The sequence below is a fragment of the Salvia hispanica genome, chromosome 3 (assembly GCF_023119035.1).
Source record: "Salvia hispanica cultivar TCC Black 2014 chromosome 3, UniMelb_Shisp_WGS_1.0, whole genome shotgun sequence".
Classification (NCBI taxonomy): Eukaryota; Viridiplantae; Streptophyta; class Magnoliopsida; order Lamiales; family Lamiaceae; genus Salvia; species Salvia hispanica.
The window spans coordinates 28,715,469-28,731,497 of NC_062967.1; the positions used below are offsets into that span (position 1 = coordinate 28,715,469).

General features: G+C 39.0%; 2 protein-coding genes across 2 annotated transcripts; both read left to right on the top strand.

The window, feature by feature from the left end:
- The first annotated feature begins 2,330 nt into the window (after positions 1-2,330).
- LOC125213159 (protein NUCLEAR FUSION DEFECTIVE 4-like) lies at positions 2,331-5,783 on the top strand. The gene is made up of 3 exons (XM_048113540.1): positions 2,331-2,856; positions 2,946-3,754; positions 5,078-5,783. Exons 1-3 carry the CDS (start codon positions 2,527-2,529, stop codon positions 5,550-5,552), a joined length of 1,614 nt encoding a protein of 537 aa, XP_047969497.1. The 5' UTR covers positions 2,331-2,526; the 3' UTR covers positions 5,553-5,783.
- Positions 5,784-9,409: 3,626 nt separating this feature from the next.
- LOC125217037 (translocase of chloroplast 120, chloroplastic-like) lies at positions 9,410-15,091 on the top strand. The gene is made up of 3 exons (XM_048118860.1): positions 9,410-9,575; positions 9,940-14,243; positions 14,873-15,091. Exon 2 carries the CDS (start codon positions 9,962-9,964, stop codon positions 14,171-14,173), a length of 4,212 nt encoding a protein of 1,403 aa, XP_047974817.1. The 5' UTR covers positions 9,410-9,575; positions 9,940-9,961; the 3' UTR covers positions 14,174-14,243; positions 14,873-15,091.
- Positions 15,092-16,029: the final 938 nt, after the last annotated feature.

Below are 16,029 nucleotides of genomic sequence, written 5' to 3' on the forward strand. Positions count from 1 at the left end.
CCAAAATTTGTCCCATTTCACTTTTACCATTTTTGGTAGTGGACCTCATATTCCACTAACTCATTGCTACTCATATTTTATTATAAAACTAATATATAAAAGTATGACTCATAATCCACTAACTTTTTCAACTCACTTTCTATTATATTTCTTAAAATTCGTATTTGGTCAAACCGGGACGAATTTTTAGGAAACGGGTGAAGTACCTAAATTGTCTCTCATTGCATGTGCGCTCCTCCCTAGAAAGTCAGCTACAAAGGAGGTGATGATTCTAACTTTTCTCGATACAATTAATGTTTAATTTTCTTTTAATTATTTTATTTTGGTAATTAGCTAGTGAGGATTGGGTTAGTTTAGCAATAATTGAATCGTATAAAGTCGGCTGGGATAATACACCAGTAGCACAACTGGTAAGCTTTATTTCGATTATTTTTTGGCAAATCAACTTACACAATTGGTTATTTACCAATCGATTATTTAATTAATGATTATTTAGTTAGTTTAATTTCAGTTACCAATTAAAGTTAGACATTAATATCGGTTAACTAGTTGGTTCTACTCGATTGTAGCTGAACTGACCGAATAACCAAGCCTACTAAAAGTGCGAGATTTTCATAATTAGGCGATAGAACAAAATCAAACATTCACCCTACAAACACAGGGCGAAATAGGTGGCAATTGGAACCTATTTACATCCAAATTAAATAAGGTTAGTTGGGGTATGAACTTTATAGTGCAACTAGCTAGTTTTATTTCAGTTAACTAGCTTTAGCGACTAATGATGATCGATTAATTAGTTGATTAACTGACTCTTTAATAAATTTAGTTTCTCAGAACAGCTACTAGTACCAGTTAACCGATTAGTTAATGAGAAGTTTGTTCGTCTGGCATTGTAATGATGCATCTGCAAGGAGAATTAAGTTAATGTGGAGATTTGTTAATATACATTGAATATGTATTGTCTGTCGCTAGCCAAATCCTATCCAATTCATTTTTCCAACGAAGAGTTTTTTATGTGTTCGTTTCCGCTTCAAAACATCTAGACAAATTTTGGGAAATATAAAGGGCTCGTTCGGTTACACACAATTGGTTTTGTACGAAATGAAATCGGATAGAAATAAATGTGGTAGGACCCACCTATTCATATACAAATGTCGTTGTTTGGTGTTTCTGAATTGGGTTTCCCCTGACACGACAAAGACATGCACGATGACAAACTTGCCCGCACTTCATTTTCAAAATTCAACCCGCTACCCCCCATCCTCGATGATTGAATTCTGCACCGCCACCATCGTCACTCTCACACTCCCTCACTCTCTGCAAATTGGATGAAACTCATCATTGCTTCAATTTCTCCAACGCCTGTCGCCGATGGAGAAATCGCGACACATGAGCAGATGAATTAAGAAAGCTTGAGAATCAGAATTGGAGTCGAGAGAATTGAGAACTCCAAATAGAGATGAGTTTTCACCGGGTTGGCTGCTCGGGATTCTCTGCCGCTCACTGCAGCACTGAGGCGAGCAACGACCGTGGCTAGACTGAGGCAAACAACAGCTCGATTGCAAAGGCGTAACACCGACCTGGACCTGCCTTCCTTGCAAGGCGGCAGCGAATCTAGAGAGAAGAGAGACGATGGCGACGGGTGGAACGGTCGTGTCAGAGCCAGCATCCGCGGAAGACGGTGGTGGTGTCACCAAGACTAGCGATGGTAGCAAAAAGGTTAGTGATACACGGTGGGAAGAAGAAGACGTCGGCCCGCACTGTTGGGCTATTTTAATAAGTGACGGTAGATTATTTTATTTTATTATGAGTGTGGAGTAGGAGTGCAGCACGAATTGTGGAGTAGGAGATTCGCCTCGCATAAATGCTACTCCCTCCGTCCGCTATAAGGAGTCCCATTTCTTGGTGACATAAATTTTTAGAAATGTTAAAAAAGGTTAGTGGGAAAGAAGTCAGTGGAATAGAGGTCCCACTTGTATATACTCTCTCTGTCCGCGATTAGGAGTCCTGGTCACTTTTGCGCACCCATTTTATAAAAATAAAAAAAAATAGCTAAAGTGGAGAAATGGTAAAGTAAGATAGAATAATGTTGACAAGAGTGTTTTCTCAACATTATTCTCTATTTTACTTTACCATTTCTCCACTTTAACTATTTTTTATCATTTTTATAAAATGGATGCAAAAAAGTGACCGGGATTCCTAACCGTGAACAGAAGGAGTATTAGTTTTAAATAAAATGTGAGTGGAATGAGTAAGTGGAAGGTCGGACCATATTACCATTTATGGTAAAAGTGAACCGGGTCTCTTATTCGCAGAGCGTAAAGAATATTCCATATCAAGTTGGGAGAAATAATTATAACATGTAAAAGTAAAAGGCAACGGTGCGGGCCGGCGTAAGTATGGAGGGCCATGCAGAATTCTGTATGGAACACCGAACCACCATAATTTCCATGTTTTCTCCCCAATTATGACATTTAGCAAACACTGAACAGTAAAGCTACTAGTACTCAATTTACGCATTTCTGAATGGGTGTAAAGCTGTCGCCGGCGTCCCCCGCCGGAAAATGGCTCGGCCTCGTCACCGCCGTGTGGGTGCAAGCAATTGCCGGCAACAATTACACCTTCTCCAACTATTCCGACGCCCTCAAAACACTCATGGGACTCACTCAGCTCCAGCTCAACACCCTCTCATTCGCCAAAGACGCCGGCAAAGCCTTCGGCATCATCGCCGGCCTCGCCTCCGACCGCCTCCCCACGGCCGTCATCCTCCTCATCGGCTCCGTCGAAGGATTCGTCGGCTGTGGCGTGCAATGGCTCGTCGTCAGCGGCCGAATCCAGCCTCTACCTTATTGGGCGGTAATTCCTTACTCATTACGTGTTAAACCCTAATTTCCACGATTCGACCGAAATCCCCAATTTTTAAACGCGAATTGATTCCCCTGCAGATGTGTATCTTCATCTGTATGGGCGGAAACAGCACGACGTGGATGAACACCGCGGTTTTGGTGACATGCTTTCGCAATTTCCGGAAGAATCGCGGCCCTGTTTCGGGAATCTTAAAAGGCTACGTCGGCCTGAGCACCGCCATCTTCACCGACATCTGCTCCGCGCTCTTCGCCAACGATCCGGCGAAGTTTCTGTTGATGCTCACCGTCGTCCCCCTCATCGTCTGCCTCTCCGCCATGCTCTTCCTCCGCGAGATCCCGCCGTCGCAGACGGCATCAGAGGAAGGCGAGGAGACGAAATTCTTCGGCGTAATCAACGCAATCGCCGTCGTAATCGCGATCTACCTCCTCGCATTCGACATCACCGGCGCCCACGGCCGCCTCTTCTCGCAATTCTTCGCCGCGATTCTCCTGATCCTCCTAGCGTTGCCTCTCCTCATCCCGATTTACCTCCTCACGAAGAATATCGTCTCTTCTAATCGCGAATCCGCCGACGTGGAGCAGAGCGCGACGGAGCCACTTCTCGTGGAGGCGCCGGAGGTGGAAGCGGTTGTTGCGGCGGCGGAGAAGAGGCGGCCGGTGGTGGGGGAAGAGCACACGATTAGCGAGGCGATGAAAACCGCGGATTTCTGGATCTTGTTCGGGTCGTTTTTGTGCGGGGTGGGACCGGGTCTCTCGGTTGTAAATAATCTCGGGCAAATGGGTCGGGCTCTCGGGTACGCGGAAGCATCCATATTCGTTTCGCTCACAAGCATATGGGGATTTTTCGGTCGGATCCTATCCGGGTCGGCTTCCGAATACTTCATCAAGTATGTTTGAATACAGTAGTATTTATTTAAGTTTCATTTTTAGTATTTTTTTCCCTATATTTATTTTAACGCGTGAATATACGCTATAAATAACTATGGACTAGATTTAGGAACCGTGCCATTGATATTTTTAATACGATCTACTCAATATTTGACCATATATATGGGTCCATGCGCAATATCCATTATTTTTGTTAAATTAAATGAAAAGGTTGAATCTACTTTATAATGAGGCATATTAGCACATACTTACAAGTTACAATAATATTTGGTTTACCTTTTGTGAATTTGGCGTTTTCGTGGCTTTTTCCTCCATCTTTTGTGTTTTTAAACGCGTGAAGGAATAAATTTTATGCTTCATTAAGTTTATTTTTAACCCTAAACCCTAAATCTTTTGTGGGCAATTAGTGGCGGATCTATAACATTACTAATATAATTTTTGATGTGGCGCATTCATTAGATAGAAATGGTTTGCAGCCTAAAGTAAACGAACACGCGCAGATAGTTAAGAGTTCTATAGTTTAATGAGGGGTTATAATTGTATTTTTTCGCAAGAAGGTTGTACTTATGGGGTAGGTGTTTTTCGAGCCGACTATAAGGGAAAATTAGGTCCTAGTGGCAGTTTTATATCTATTGAAATACTAGTATATAATAGGAATATACATTATTTTCACTATTTCACGATACATATTTCAATGAAGATCCACCTTGATCTTCTTTTTCTTTCCTAAAAAGCCCTCCCCCTTGATTTTATACCTATAAATTTGTGGTCCACTGTGTTAAAGGGGCCGAAGCTTTCTTATGCTATCGCCTTCTGATAAGAATGCATCGAATAGTCACAGCAAGTGGGATAAGACGATAAGTTATTTCAATCACCATCTCAAATCATGGAGTAGTAATTTTTTTGTCCGTCGTCATATATGTCGCGTTGCCGATTTTATAGATAAAGTTAGTAAAATGAGTTATATATATTAGTTTTATAATAGAACGTTATTCTAATGATTATTTGGCGGACGACAGAATGAGACATTATATCACGGAAGGGAGTACAATTTTATTTGATCATGATACATTATAGTGTAATGAATCAGAACCAGTGGCGGATCTAGGGGACAGGAGGGGGCGGTCGCCCTCTCCGTGCCGCTATTTTCCCCTTACGGGAGGTAAAATTACCATATCCGCCCCCACGTTTGCCTCTGGCGTTGCCCCGAACAACGATAAATGTCCGCACTAAATCAAGCTAATACTATATATTCTGCCCCCTCCGTTTCTAGATCCTGGATCCGCCACTGATCAGAACTGATGAAAATATTACAAATGTAGGAGGGCTGGAACACCCAGGCCGGTTTGGAATGCGGCTTCACAGATTCTAATGGCGATGGGCTACGTTGTGCTGGCCGTGGCCATGCCGGGATCGCTCTACGTGGGCTCTATCTTGGTCGGCATCTGCAGCGGCGTGCGCCTCGCCGTCTCGGTCCCGGCCGCGTCGGAGCTCTTCGGCCTCAAGTACTTTGGCCTCATGTACAACGTCCTCATCCTCAACCTCCCGCTGGGCTCGTTCCTCTTCTCTGGCCTGCTCGCGGGCCTCCTCTACGATGCCGAGGCGACGAGCACGGCCGGGGGCGGAAACACGTGCGTGGGCGCCCATTGCTACCGGCTCGTGTTCGTGGTTATGGCGGTCGCGTGTGTCGTGGGGTTCGGCCTTGATGTGCTGCTGTCTATGAGAACTAAATCAGTGTATGCCAAGATTTATGCTAGCAGGAAATGTGAGAAAGATTCATATGTTATTGTTCAATAAGCCTAGAGAGATATAGAGTGATGGCTAATTGGGAATTTTAGTCTCAATTGTAAATTTATGTGTTTGATATGTTGTTTTTGGTATCGGTATATACTCCACTAAAATGTGACATATTACTAAAAGTTTTGATTTTCAATTTCATGTAATGTAGAAAAATTCATGTTTTGTATCACGTGAAAAAATTCAGTCATCTACATTCTATTACGTCTATTTTGATATTTTTCAATCAAATGAAACTGGTTTCTTTATGAATATGTGACATCATATACTTTATCCGTGGTGACGTTCATATAAGATTTTTTGGCTTTTCAACAAAAAATTCCACTGTGAGGTGGTCAAATTCTACCTTCATGATATTTTCCATCCAATTTTGGAAATTACAAAATATATCATAATTTGATTAAACTAGTAAGTAAGTTTTACCATGATAACAACATATGGCAATTTTTCTTAAAGAATAGTAGTACTACTTTTCTATAAACACACAAATTACAAAATATCTTCCAAGATCTAACCAAGGCCTCGCAAATAAATGATAGTCATTCTTTTCGTTGCTTTCAATATCACTCACTATCGCCTTCAATATCAAATATATTAATGATTTTATATACTACCTCGGTACACTTAAAATAGACATAGTTGTGTATAACACCGATTTTAAAGTTCAATTGATAAAATAAGAGCGAAGAGAAATAAGAGAAAAGTAATATTAGTGGATTGTGAGGTCCGATCAATATTATTAGTACTACTCCGTATTTAAAATTTTAAAACTTTTCATATTTAGAAATTGGTCTAATTTTGGTGGACGGCCAAAATGACAAAACTAGTCTATTTTGTGAACAGGGGTAGTATTTATTATCATAACTCCCACGGAGTATATAAAAATATATTTTTTCCTTTTAATTTAAACACAAAAATAATATAATATCTCTTAAAATCGGGTGATGACGTTTATGAGACGAAGGGAGTACTAAAAACCAAAATAACGTAGACTAAATGACAGCGATGACTACAAATAGTATCCAGATAACATATGTAATGCACTATTAAATCTTAAAGAATTATCTTCTGATAAATAAAACATTGAATTTTGATTAAAACAGGCCCAATATCTGTTCCTGGACCTTGGCGTATATGCAATTTATCCAGGCCCAAATTCTTTATTGCTTAGCCCATTAAGTCCACCTAAGTATTATTTATTACTAACATGGTACGAATATATCCATCTAATTTTTTCAAAAGTTGATGGTGAATTATTGCACGTGTATTTTCTAAATCGATGAGGATATAGAAACTAGAATTTGAATTATCTGAATGAGATGAATTTCATGTGGAAAAATTAGTAACCACATAGTTTTAGATATTTTTATAAAAGTAATTTAATATGCACTGACACGTCCATTCTCTATGATAGTATGAAACCATGTAAAAAGAGCCAAATTCTGAGAGAGTGACAAAAGGCAAATGTGGAAAATGTAGTGATGTGAGAAAGTGAAATTATCCACATGTTTGCCTTTTGGTCTACACACAATGTATGATAGAAGCAACTACTATACTACACTACTACTTTAATTTTGTTTTCGTTATCTATTCAAAATATGATTCTATGTTTAACCCATTTCCAACAAAGGGAAAATCCCAAAAATGTATTTGTGGTTGCTATTCATAATGAATTTATCCATCATAATCTGTGTAACATGGCAGACAAGTAATTAATTGATTGCCCTTGTCACAAGGAGACATATACATAAGTACATTACATGTTACGGCAAGTAAAAAGAAAAAATAATAGTATATGGTATTTCAATTTTGTACATATAATGTTTATGAGTTGTGTTCGAAATATAATCGATTACACATAATGATGTCTAACAATATTATGAGTTGTGTTTGAAAAATTATTTACAGCTCAACTCAGATAACAATCATAAAATTTTCATTAATCCATATCATTGGAAATATATTATAATCCGAACCTAGAAATTAAACTTTTATACTATAGTAAATTGCACAGCCCTTTCGATGCATGTGCACTACGCTTCCCTAGAAAGAAAGTCAGCTACTAAGGAGGTGTATCTCATGATTTCCTAAGTACAATTAATAATATTTTTTTTTAAAATTATTTTATTTTATTTGAGAACTAACAAGTGAATATTCGGTTGGTCGATTATCGTTTAACCAATAATCGAATCATATAAAGTCGGTTCGGACTTGGGATAATAACCCTGTAGTGCAACTAGCCATTTTAATTTTAATTATTTTTCAGTTAATCAGCTTAAACATTAGTTATAAGACCACCTCCAACCATACACCAAATCCCATTTTTGGTGTAAAAATGTGCTCCAACCATACTCCATACCCATACCCATTTTTGGGTTTTTTAATCAAACAACACCAAATTTGAAGTGAACACCAAAATTGAGTATCTACTGCAAAAAAGTTTTAAATATTGCATAATAGTCCTTTATATTATTTGGAGGTTCATGAATCAGCCGGCCATAATTTGTGTATTGTAGTTCTTGATAGTTTGAATCAGCCGACACTCCTTGCAAATATTGAGTAGAGCTATGGATGTTGAGTAGAGATATGTTGGCGTGTGTCGTACTAGTGTCTAGAAAATCTGATCACACACACACTCTCTATTTGATTTTGCAAATATTTTTCCATAAGAAAATTAAAAAAGAATCAGCAAGCTGACCATATTATAATAAAATATGTTTTTTTAGCAAATAATAACTAATAAATTTATAAATATATGAATGAATATTGCTAAAAAAATCTTGTTATTATTGCTTACCGTATTAATAGTTTAAAAGTTTCAATTATGTGTCAATAGTTTAGAAGTTGTTTAGCTGAGATTCATTTTTACTAAAGAGCTATGGATGGATGTCGCACAACTATAGAGCAAGTCTTTATTAAGAAAGCAAGTTAAACACAATGCATTAAAATAAAATAAAACACGAACAACAAATTATTATAATAAAATGAAAAACGTAATCTAATAATTTGGTAAATCAGAACCGGATCCTCCAATATTGTCGAAGTACGAAGAATATGCTCTAGTTGCATAGTCATCTGGTTCATCTTGAATATATAAAGTACATTTAATATATAAATATATTAATAAGAAAATTTTGTATACTTATTTAATTTACATAATTAAAAATATTGTGGGACTAATATGTAATTTAAAATAAATATGTAGGTATAATTGAAAAGGTGTAAAAAGTATATAAATATGGAATATTCTTTTGGGTTTGAGTTTGGAGTAAATGATTGGAGTAAAAGTACTTTTTGGTGTGATCCATACTCAAAAATGAATTCGAGTTTGGTGTAAAAGGTTGGAGATGGCCTAAATAGTTATTTATTTGATTAATTGATAATTTAATTAGCTCAATTTTTACAAATTAGAGTTGATATTAGTATCGGTTAACTAGTTGGTTCTATATTATTGTATCTGAACTAGTTGAATAATCAAGTCTATTAAAAAACATGAGATTTTTATACTCAGTTGATAGAACATAATCGAATATTCATATATGTTGAAGTATGCATCAAACTTAACTTATTTATACCGAATCAAATAAGATTAATTGGGATCGTAACTTTGTAATGCAACTAGTTAACCATGAATCACAGAAACAACGCAGGTACTGACCCGAACCAACCCGATCCGACCTGTTTAGCCGCACAACCCATTAATTGGGGTCATAACTTTGTAGTGCAACTAAGTTACCCATGAATCGTAGAAACGCGTTGATACCGGCTCGAACCAACCCAACCCGACCCATTTAGCCGTACAACCCGTTAATGTCATATTCTCTTATCCTCAAATTATCACCTAACTCTTCAACGTCTCCGCACTACTTTATAAAATCTTGTCGACTCCGACAGGAAAAATCTCCTTTCTTCTTCTTCTTTATCCCAAATCCGATTGCTCTCTCTCTCTCACTCTCTCTATCTCGTTAGCTCTTTCTGTGTCAATCTCTCTCCCTCTCTCCTCCCTCCACATCCAGACGCCTGGTGAGTTGTTGAATGTGGTTAATTTATTCTGTAATCTAGATTATGTTTTGATTGATATCAAATCGTGCTAAACCCTAGTTAAGATTCATTATGTATATATGTTTATCGCTAATTTTTTCGTGCAGTAATGAATTAATTGATTTGCAAATAGGTGCTTTTTTTCTATTTTTTTTCTTCTTATTGGTTGTGATTTAGAGAGTGCTGGGATTGGGGGTTTTGGTGCGATTTCTATGTTTGAACTTTGTTTCATTCCTGATGATTAGGTTTTTGATAATCCGAGTGAATTTGGTTTACTGGCTCGGCTACAGATTGCATATGAGCTAATTGTGATGAAATAATGCTAATAGTTTGTTTTTTTATTCAGGCTTTTGTCAGTTTTTTCTGTAATGGAAAATGGCATTGGCATTGCAGAGGATGCCAAGCTAGAGGAGAGGAACGGTGAAAACCACGATGGTCTGGAGCACAGTGTGAAGGAAATTGTTCGTTCGAGTTTGGATGGATCAAACTGCTCTCTTGATGAAGGAGTAATCGAAGAGGATGTTGCTGCCAAAACCCGGATCAGTGGTGCAGGAGATGAGTTAAATACTGATGTGGAAAATTCTGAATTAATAGGGACTTTGGAAGGAAATCCAGATAAATTTACAGTTATGAGTGGTGTCAATGTCAATCCTGAGATTTTAACGAGTGAGGAAAATCATGATGATGGGGAAACTGTTATAGAGGAAGTTGTGACAGGTGAAAAGAATGGATCGATTTTTTCTAAGAATAATGGTAATGGCCATGATGTCGAGGATGGTGAGTATAAAGAAATTGTTGAGTCCGCTGTCGTTACTGGTGAAACTGAGAAGTTGGAGAAGTCCAATCAAGAGCTTGATGATGGTCAGTCAGATAATAAAAAAAGCTTTCTTGAAGCTTTGATTTCTGGAGATACGAAATATGCTGATGCGGACAATACAGAAAAATTGATTCCCGAGGACCCAGGAACTTCAGAATCCACTGAGGTAATCAGAGCTGAGAATTCTGAAGTTGAGAATTCTCCTGCCACGATAACGGAAATTCCAGATGACGGTAAATTAGGAGATGGTGCCTCTTTCTGCAATCATGAAAATGGTACCTCAGGCCATGAGGATTTGGTAGACAGTTTGGATCATGAAAGGGTAAAGAGTGAACCTGTTGATGTACCAGAAGATCATATTCGTGAGATATCAGTGGATAATAAAGATCAAAATGGGGTAATAGAAAGTGAAGCTGGCATTAGGCCAGAGTCTGAGTCCATTGAAACTGATGCTCAAGACAATGAACAGAAGGCTGTTCCGGGTAATATGCATGCTCAAGAGTATCAGGTTGGGGACGAGGCAGAGGAAAAGTTATGTATTTCTTCTGCCAATCGCAAAGACGTTGAGACCATTGAACCGAAGATGGTAGATGTTGAATCTATGCAAGGTGATAATATTGAAGCTGGCATTAGGCCAGACTCTGAGTCCATTGAAACTGATGCTCGTGACAATGAACAGAAAGCTGTTCCGGGTAATATGCATGCTCAAGAGTATCAGGTTGGGGACGAAGCGGAGGAAAAGTTATGTATTTCTTCTGCCAATCCCAAAGACGTTGAGACCATTGAACCGAAGATGGTAGATGTTGAATCTACGCAAGGTGATAATATTGAAACTCAGCATGTGGGTCAGAAAGAAATAAATCATACTTCGGTTTCGGGTACTTCAGATTCTGATCATGCTAAAGAAAGTGCTGGAATTGAAACTAACTTGCATGCTGTCGATGATTCCAACCTCGTCAAGGAGATAGCAGAAGTTAACCCTCAATCCAGCTCACCAGAGTTATCAGCAAAAGGTTCTAGTCATTCTCAGCCAAATCTTACCAATGATAGTGCTGAAGTGTCTGGTAAAATTAACGAAAGACCTGAACAGGTTGGAAAGGAAGATGAAAAACCTGAAGTATCTTTGTTGGGGAATAAAGATGAACAGCAGGAAGCATCTTTGTCTGGAAATAAACAACAGGAAGTCAGACCAAGTATCGATATCTTATCATCTGCTGGAAATTCTTCCACAGCCGACTTTTCACCTGCTCGTCCAGCCAACTTTGAGGATGCTTCTAAGGTACAGGAACCTGTAACTCGGGATGATACAGCAATTGCAGCTCAGGAGCCTAAACCTGCAGCAGACAAGTCCTTCTCTGCCAAATCTGTAGCTAACCATTCGTCTGGAGTTGGGCATAATAGTCCGCTGTCAGAACCTACTCCTCAAAATATGAAACATGGGTCCGCAACTGATACTTCATCTACAAACAGTAACTCTGCAACTCCCACTCGTCCTGCTGGTCTTGGCCGTGCTGCACCACTATTAGAACCCAGCTCTCGGGTAGTGCAGCAGCCCCGGGCAAATGGAGCTGCTTCTGCTACGCAGAACCAACTTGTTGAGGATCCCACGAATGGGGAAACTGAAGAGTATGATGAGACTCGTGAAAAGCTCCAGATGATTCGTGTCAAATTTCTACGTCTTGCACGTAGACTTGGTCAGACTCCACATAATGTTGTTGTGGCTCAGGTCTTATATAGATTGGGCTTGGCCGAACAGCTCCATGGGAGAAGTGGGGGACGTGGTGCTACGTTTAGCTTTGATCGTGCGAGTGCAATGGCCGAGCAGCTTGAAGCAGGTGGACAAGAGCCCCTGGATTTTACATGTACAATCATGGTTCTTGGGAAATCAGGAGTTGGCAAAAGCGCAACTCTTAATTCCATATTTGATGAGGTATTTTTTGGTACCGATGCTTTTGAGTTGGGCACGAAGAAGGTTCAAGATATTGTTGGGACTGTGCAAGGAATCAGGGTGCGTGTGATCGATACACCTGGACTTCTGCCTTCTTGGTCAGACCAACGTGAAAATGAAAGAATCCTTCGTTCGGTTAAAAATTTTATCAAGAAAACACCCCCTGATATTGTTTTGTATCTGGATAGGTTGGATATGCAAAGCAGAGATTTTGGTGATATGCCATTGCTGCGGACAATCACTGAAACATTTGGACCGTCTATCTGGTTCAATGCCATTGTTGTACTGACTCACGCTGCATCTGCTCCGCCTGAAGGGCCCAATGGCACTGCAACGAGTTATGATATGTTTGTGACGCAGAGGTCGCATGTTGTTCAGCAAGCTGTACGTCAAGCTGCTGGAGATATGCGGCTAATGAATCCCGTTTCTTTGGTGGAAAACCACTCAGCTTGCAGGACTAACCGAGCCGGGCAGAGGGTGTTGCCTAATGGTCAGGTCTGGAAGCCACACTTGTTGCTTCTGTCATTCGCTTCAAAAATTCTTGCTGAAGCAAATACTCTCCTGAAGTTACAAGATACGCCTCCTGGGAGGCCTTTCGCCCAGCGAACAAGATCGCCTCCATTACCGTTTCTTCTTTCATCTATTCTCCAATCAAGACCTGAAGTTAAACTTCCATCCGAGCAATTTGGTGATGGAGATGATGACGATATAGATGATGGTTTAGATGAATGCTCAGACGAAGAAGAAAATTCGGAATACGATGAATTGCCTCCATTCAAACCGTTGTCTAAAGCTCAGCTGGACAAGCTTAGTAAGGTGCAAAGAAAGGCATACTATGATGAATTGGAATATCGAGAGAAACTTTTCATGAAGCAGCAGCTCAAGGAAGAGAGGAAGCGGCGGAAGATGATGAAGAAATTGCAGGAAGAAGCTAAGAATATGCCTTCTGATTATGGCGACAATGGCGAAGAAGAGACCTCTGCTGCTGCATCTGTACCCGTTCCTATGCCTGACTTGGCCTTACCCGCTTCATTTGATTCTGATAATCCGACTCATAGGTATCGTTCTCTTGATTCCTCGAACCCCTGGCTTGTGAGGGCTGTCCTAGAACCCAATGGTTGGGATCACGACATCGGATACGATGGCATAAATGTCGAGAGATTATTCGTGGTCAAGGAGAAGGTCCCAATATCTTTCTCTGGTCACATTTCAAAGGATAAAAAGGACGCGAACCTTCAAATGGAATTTGCATGCTCAGTGAAGCATGGAAAAGGAAAAGCAACATCTCTAGGGTTCGATATGCAATCTCTTGGGAAGGACTATGCTTATACTCTACGAAGTGAGACGAGGTTCAGCAACCACAGAATAAATAAGGCAACTGCTGGTATCTCCGCTACGGTTTTGGGTGATGTTGTAACTGGTGGACTGAAGTTGGAAGATAAATTGATAATCGGGAAGCGCGGGCAGATTGTTGTGTCTGGGGGTGGTATTTATGGTCGAGGGGAGGTCGCCTATGGTGGTAGTTTGGAGGCAACCCTGAGGGACAAAGATCATCCATTGGGACGATTTTTATCAACCTTTGGACTTTCGGTCATGGATTGGCATGGAGATGTTGCTATCGGGTGCAATTCCCAGACACAGATCCCTATTGGCCGGCATTCAAATTTGTTTTGTCGTTTCAATATCAATAACAAGGGCTCAGGACAGTTTAGCTTCAAGGTCAACAGTACGGAGCAGCTGCAGATAGTATTAGTCGCCCTAGTCCCATTGGCGAAAAAGATATTGGGCTATTCTCAACAATCACAGTACGCGTAAGGATGAAAGCGGTTAGACGAAGATAGCAACTCTCATGGCTTCCACATTGCAAGATCAGCAGGCGACATAGGTACAACATCTCGTGCTCTTCATAGCTATGCAGGTCTGGTTGTTCGGTTCTTGACATGCATTGCGATAATTGATTAAATTAGACTACTTTATATTAGCTTCTAAATTAAGAGGGTGTTATTATGATTTTGTGTATGACATGATCCTGCTGTGTTGCCTCATTTGAGAAAAAATGAAGCAAATTTTCGATGTTTCATCGTTGCTTCGTGCATCAATAGAATAAATTTTTCTGCTTAACCAAAGGAGCTGTGAATCTATGTTCATCCATTGCAAAGTGCTCTAACTTGTTAGAATCCAACTTGTTTCATTCTTTCTCATACATCTTCAGCAATGCATCGAATCTCATCTCTATGGCATAATTTGTCCCATTTGGAATCTGCACAGGTTATAAGATATGCGAAGGAACGTAGTTGAAATGAGTTAGTAAAATGTAGGTCTCATTTATATAGTTTTATGATGAAATGTGAGTAAGATGAGTTAATGGAATGTGAGACTTAATTACCATAAAAAGAAATCAGACATGTAATATCGGACATTTCGAAACGACAAAATCAATCATGCATCTCTTTGCTCTTATCTTTTTTGTTTATTTCTCAATTCAAGCTGTTATACTTCCTTCTTGCTCTGCAGGTAGGTAGAAGAAATCGATACAGAATCGAACCGGGAAGTCGCCTTTGGCTCTGGCTCAAGAAGCTGTGCTTGTTCTGAGCAGAAAGACTCCTCATTCTTAGGTTACTTTGAAGAACTTAGCTTTTCATTAATGGTGTATTGTTTTGGGATTTGTTCTAGTTCAGAATTTTGTAGCTGTTTCGACTAAATGAGGATATGTTTTATGTGTGATGAGCTTGATATTGTCTTCATATAAAATAAAGTGCTGCATCTAATTATTTACCCAATTTTTAGTACATAAATGTGTCAAATTCACTTATATTTTTGTGTCGTAGTGTTAACTATGTGATATGATATGGTGAATAAAATTAATTTCAAACGAAAAAAGGCGAAAAAGGTTTTAATTTTTATGTTCAAGCGAGATCCCTACTTTTTTTTATTTAATTAGGCATATAGTCCAAGGCATGATGGCATAAGATAATATTTCCTCGGTTTCAAAGAATATGCCATTTTAGTTTCACATGAGTTTTAATATAAAATTAATAAAGTAAAAGAGAAGTAGAGAGAAAAAAGTAATTACAGTATTGTTAGTGGAGAATGAATCTCATCTCATTAGAGTAAAAGACTTTTAAAATAAAAAAGTGAATATTATTGTGCGACGGATTATAAAATATATGTGTATATTCTCGTGGGACGGAGTTAACATAGGTGAATTTTGGCCATTTTTGTTGACAAAATTTAGTTCTATATTTTGAGAATTCTACCATTCGTATTACTGTACGTCTACGTCCAGATATTCTACCAAACACATATTTGAAGTTTTTAAACTAAAATACTCCCTCCGTCTTATGCTAACACTCTTTTTTTCAGCCTTCCTCAAACTACTTTCATTATTTATATTTTAAGTAAGAATTATAAGATTTTATTAAGATATTAGAGTTAATTAAATACTCCCTCCGTCCACGAATAGGAGTCACGTTTTTCCATTTTAATCCGTCCGCGAATAAGAGTCCTGGTTCACTTTTACCATAAATGATAATAGGGTCTTACCTTCACCTAACTCATTCCACTCACATTCAATTTAAAACTAATATATATAAGTGGGACTTCTAGGTTTGTGTTAAAATGACAACCCCTCTTAAAGTGACACCGTGGCACCACTTATACAACAATATTAC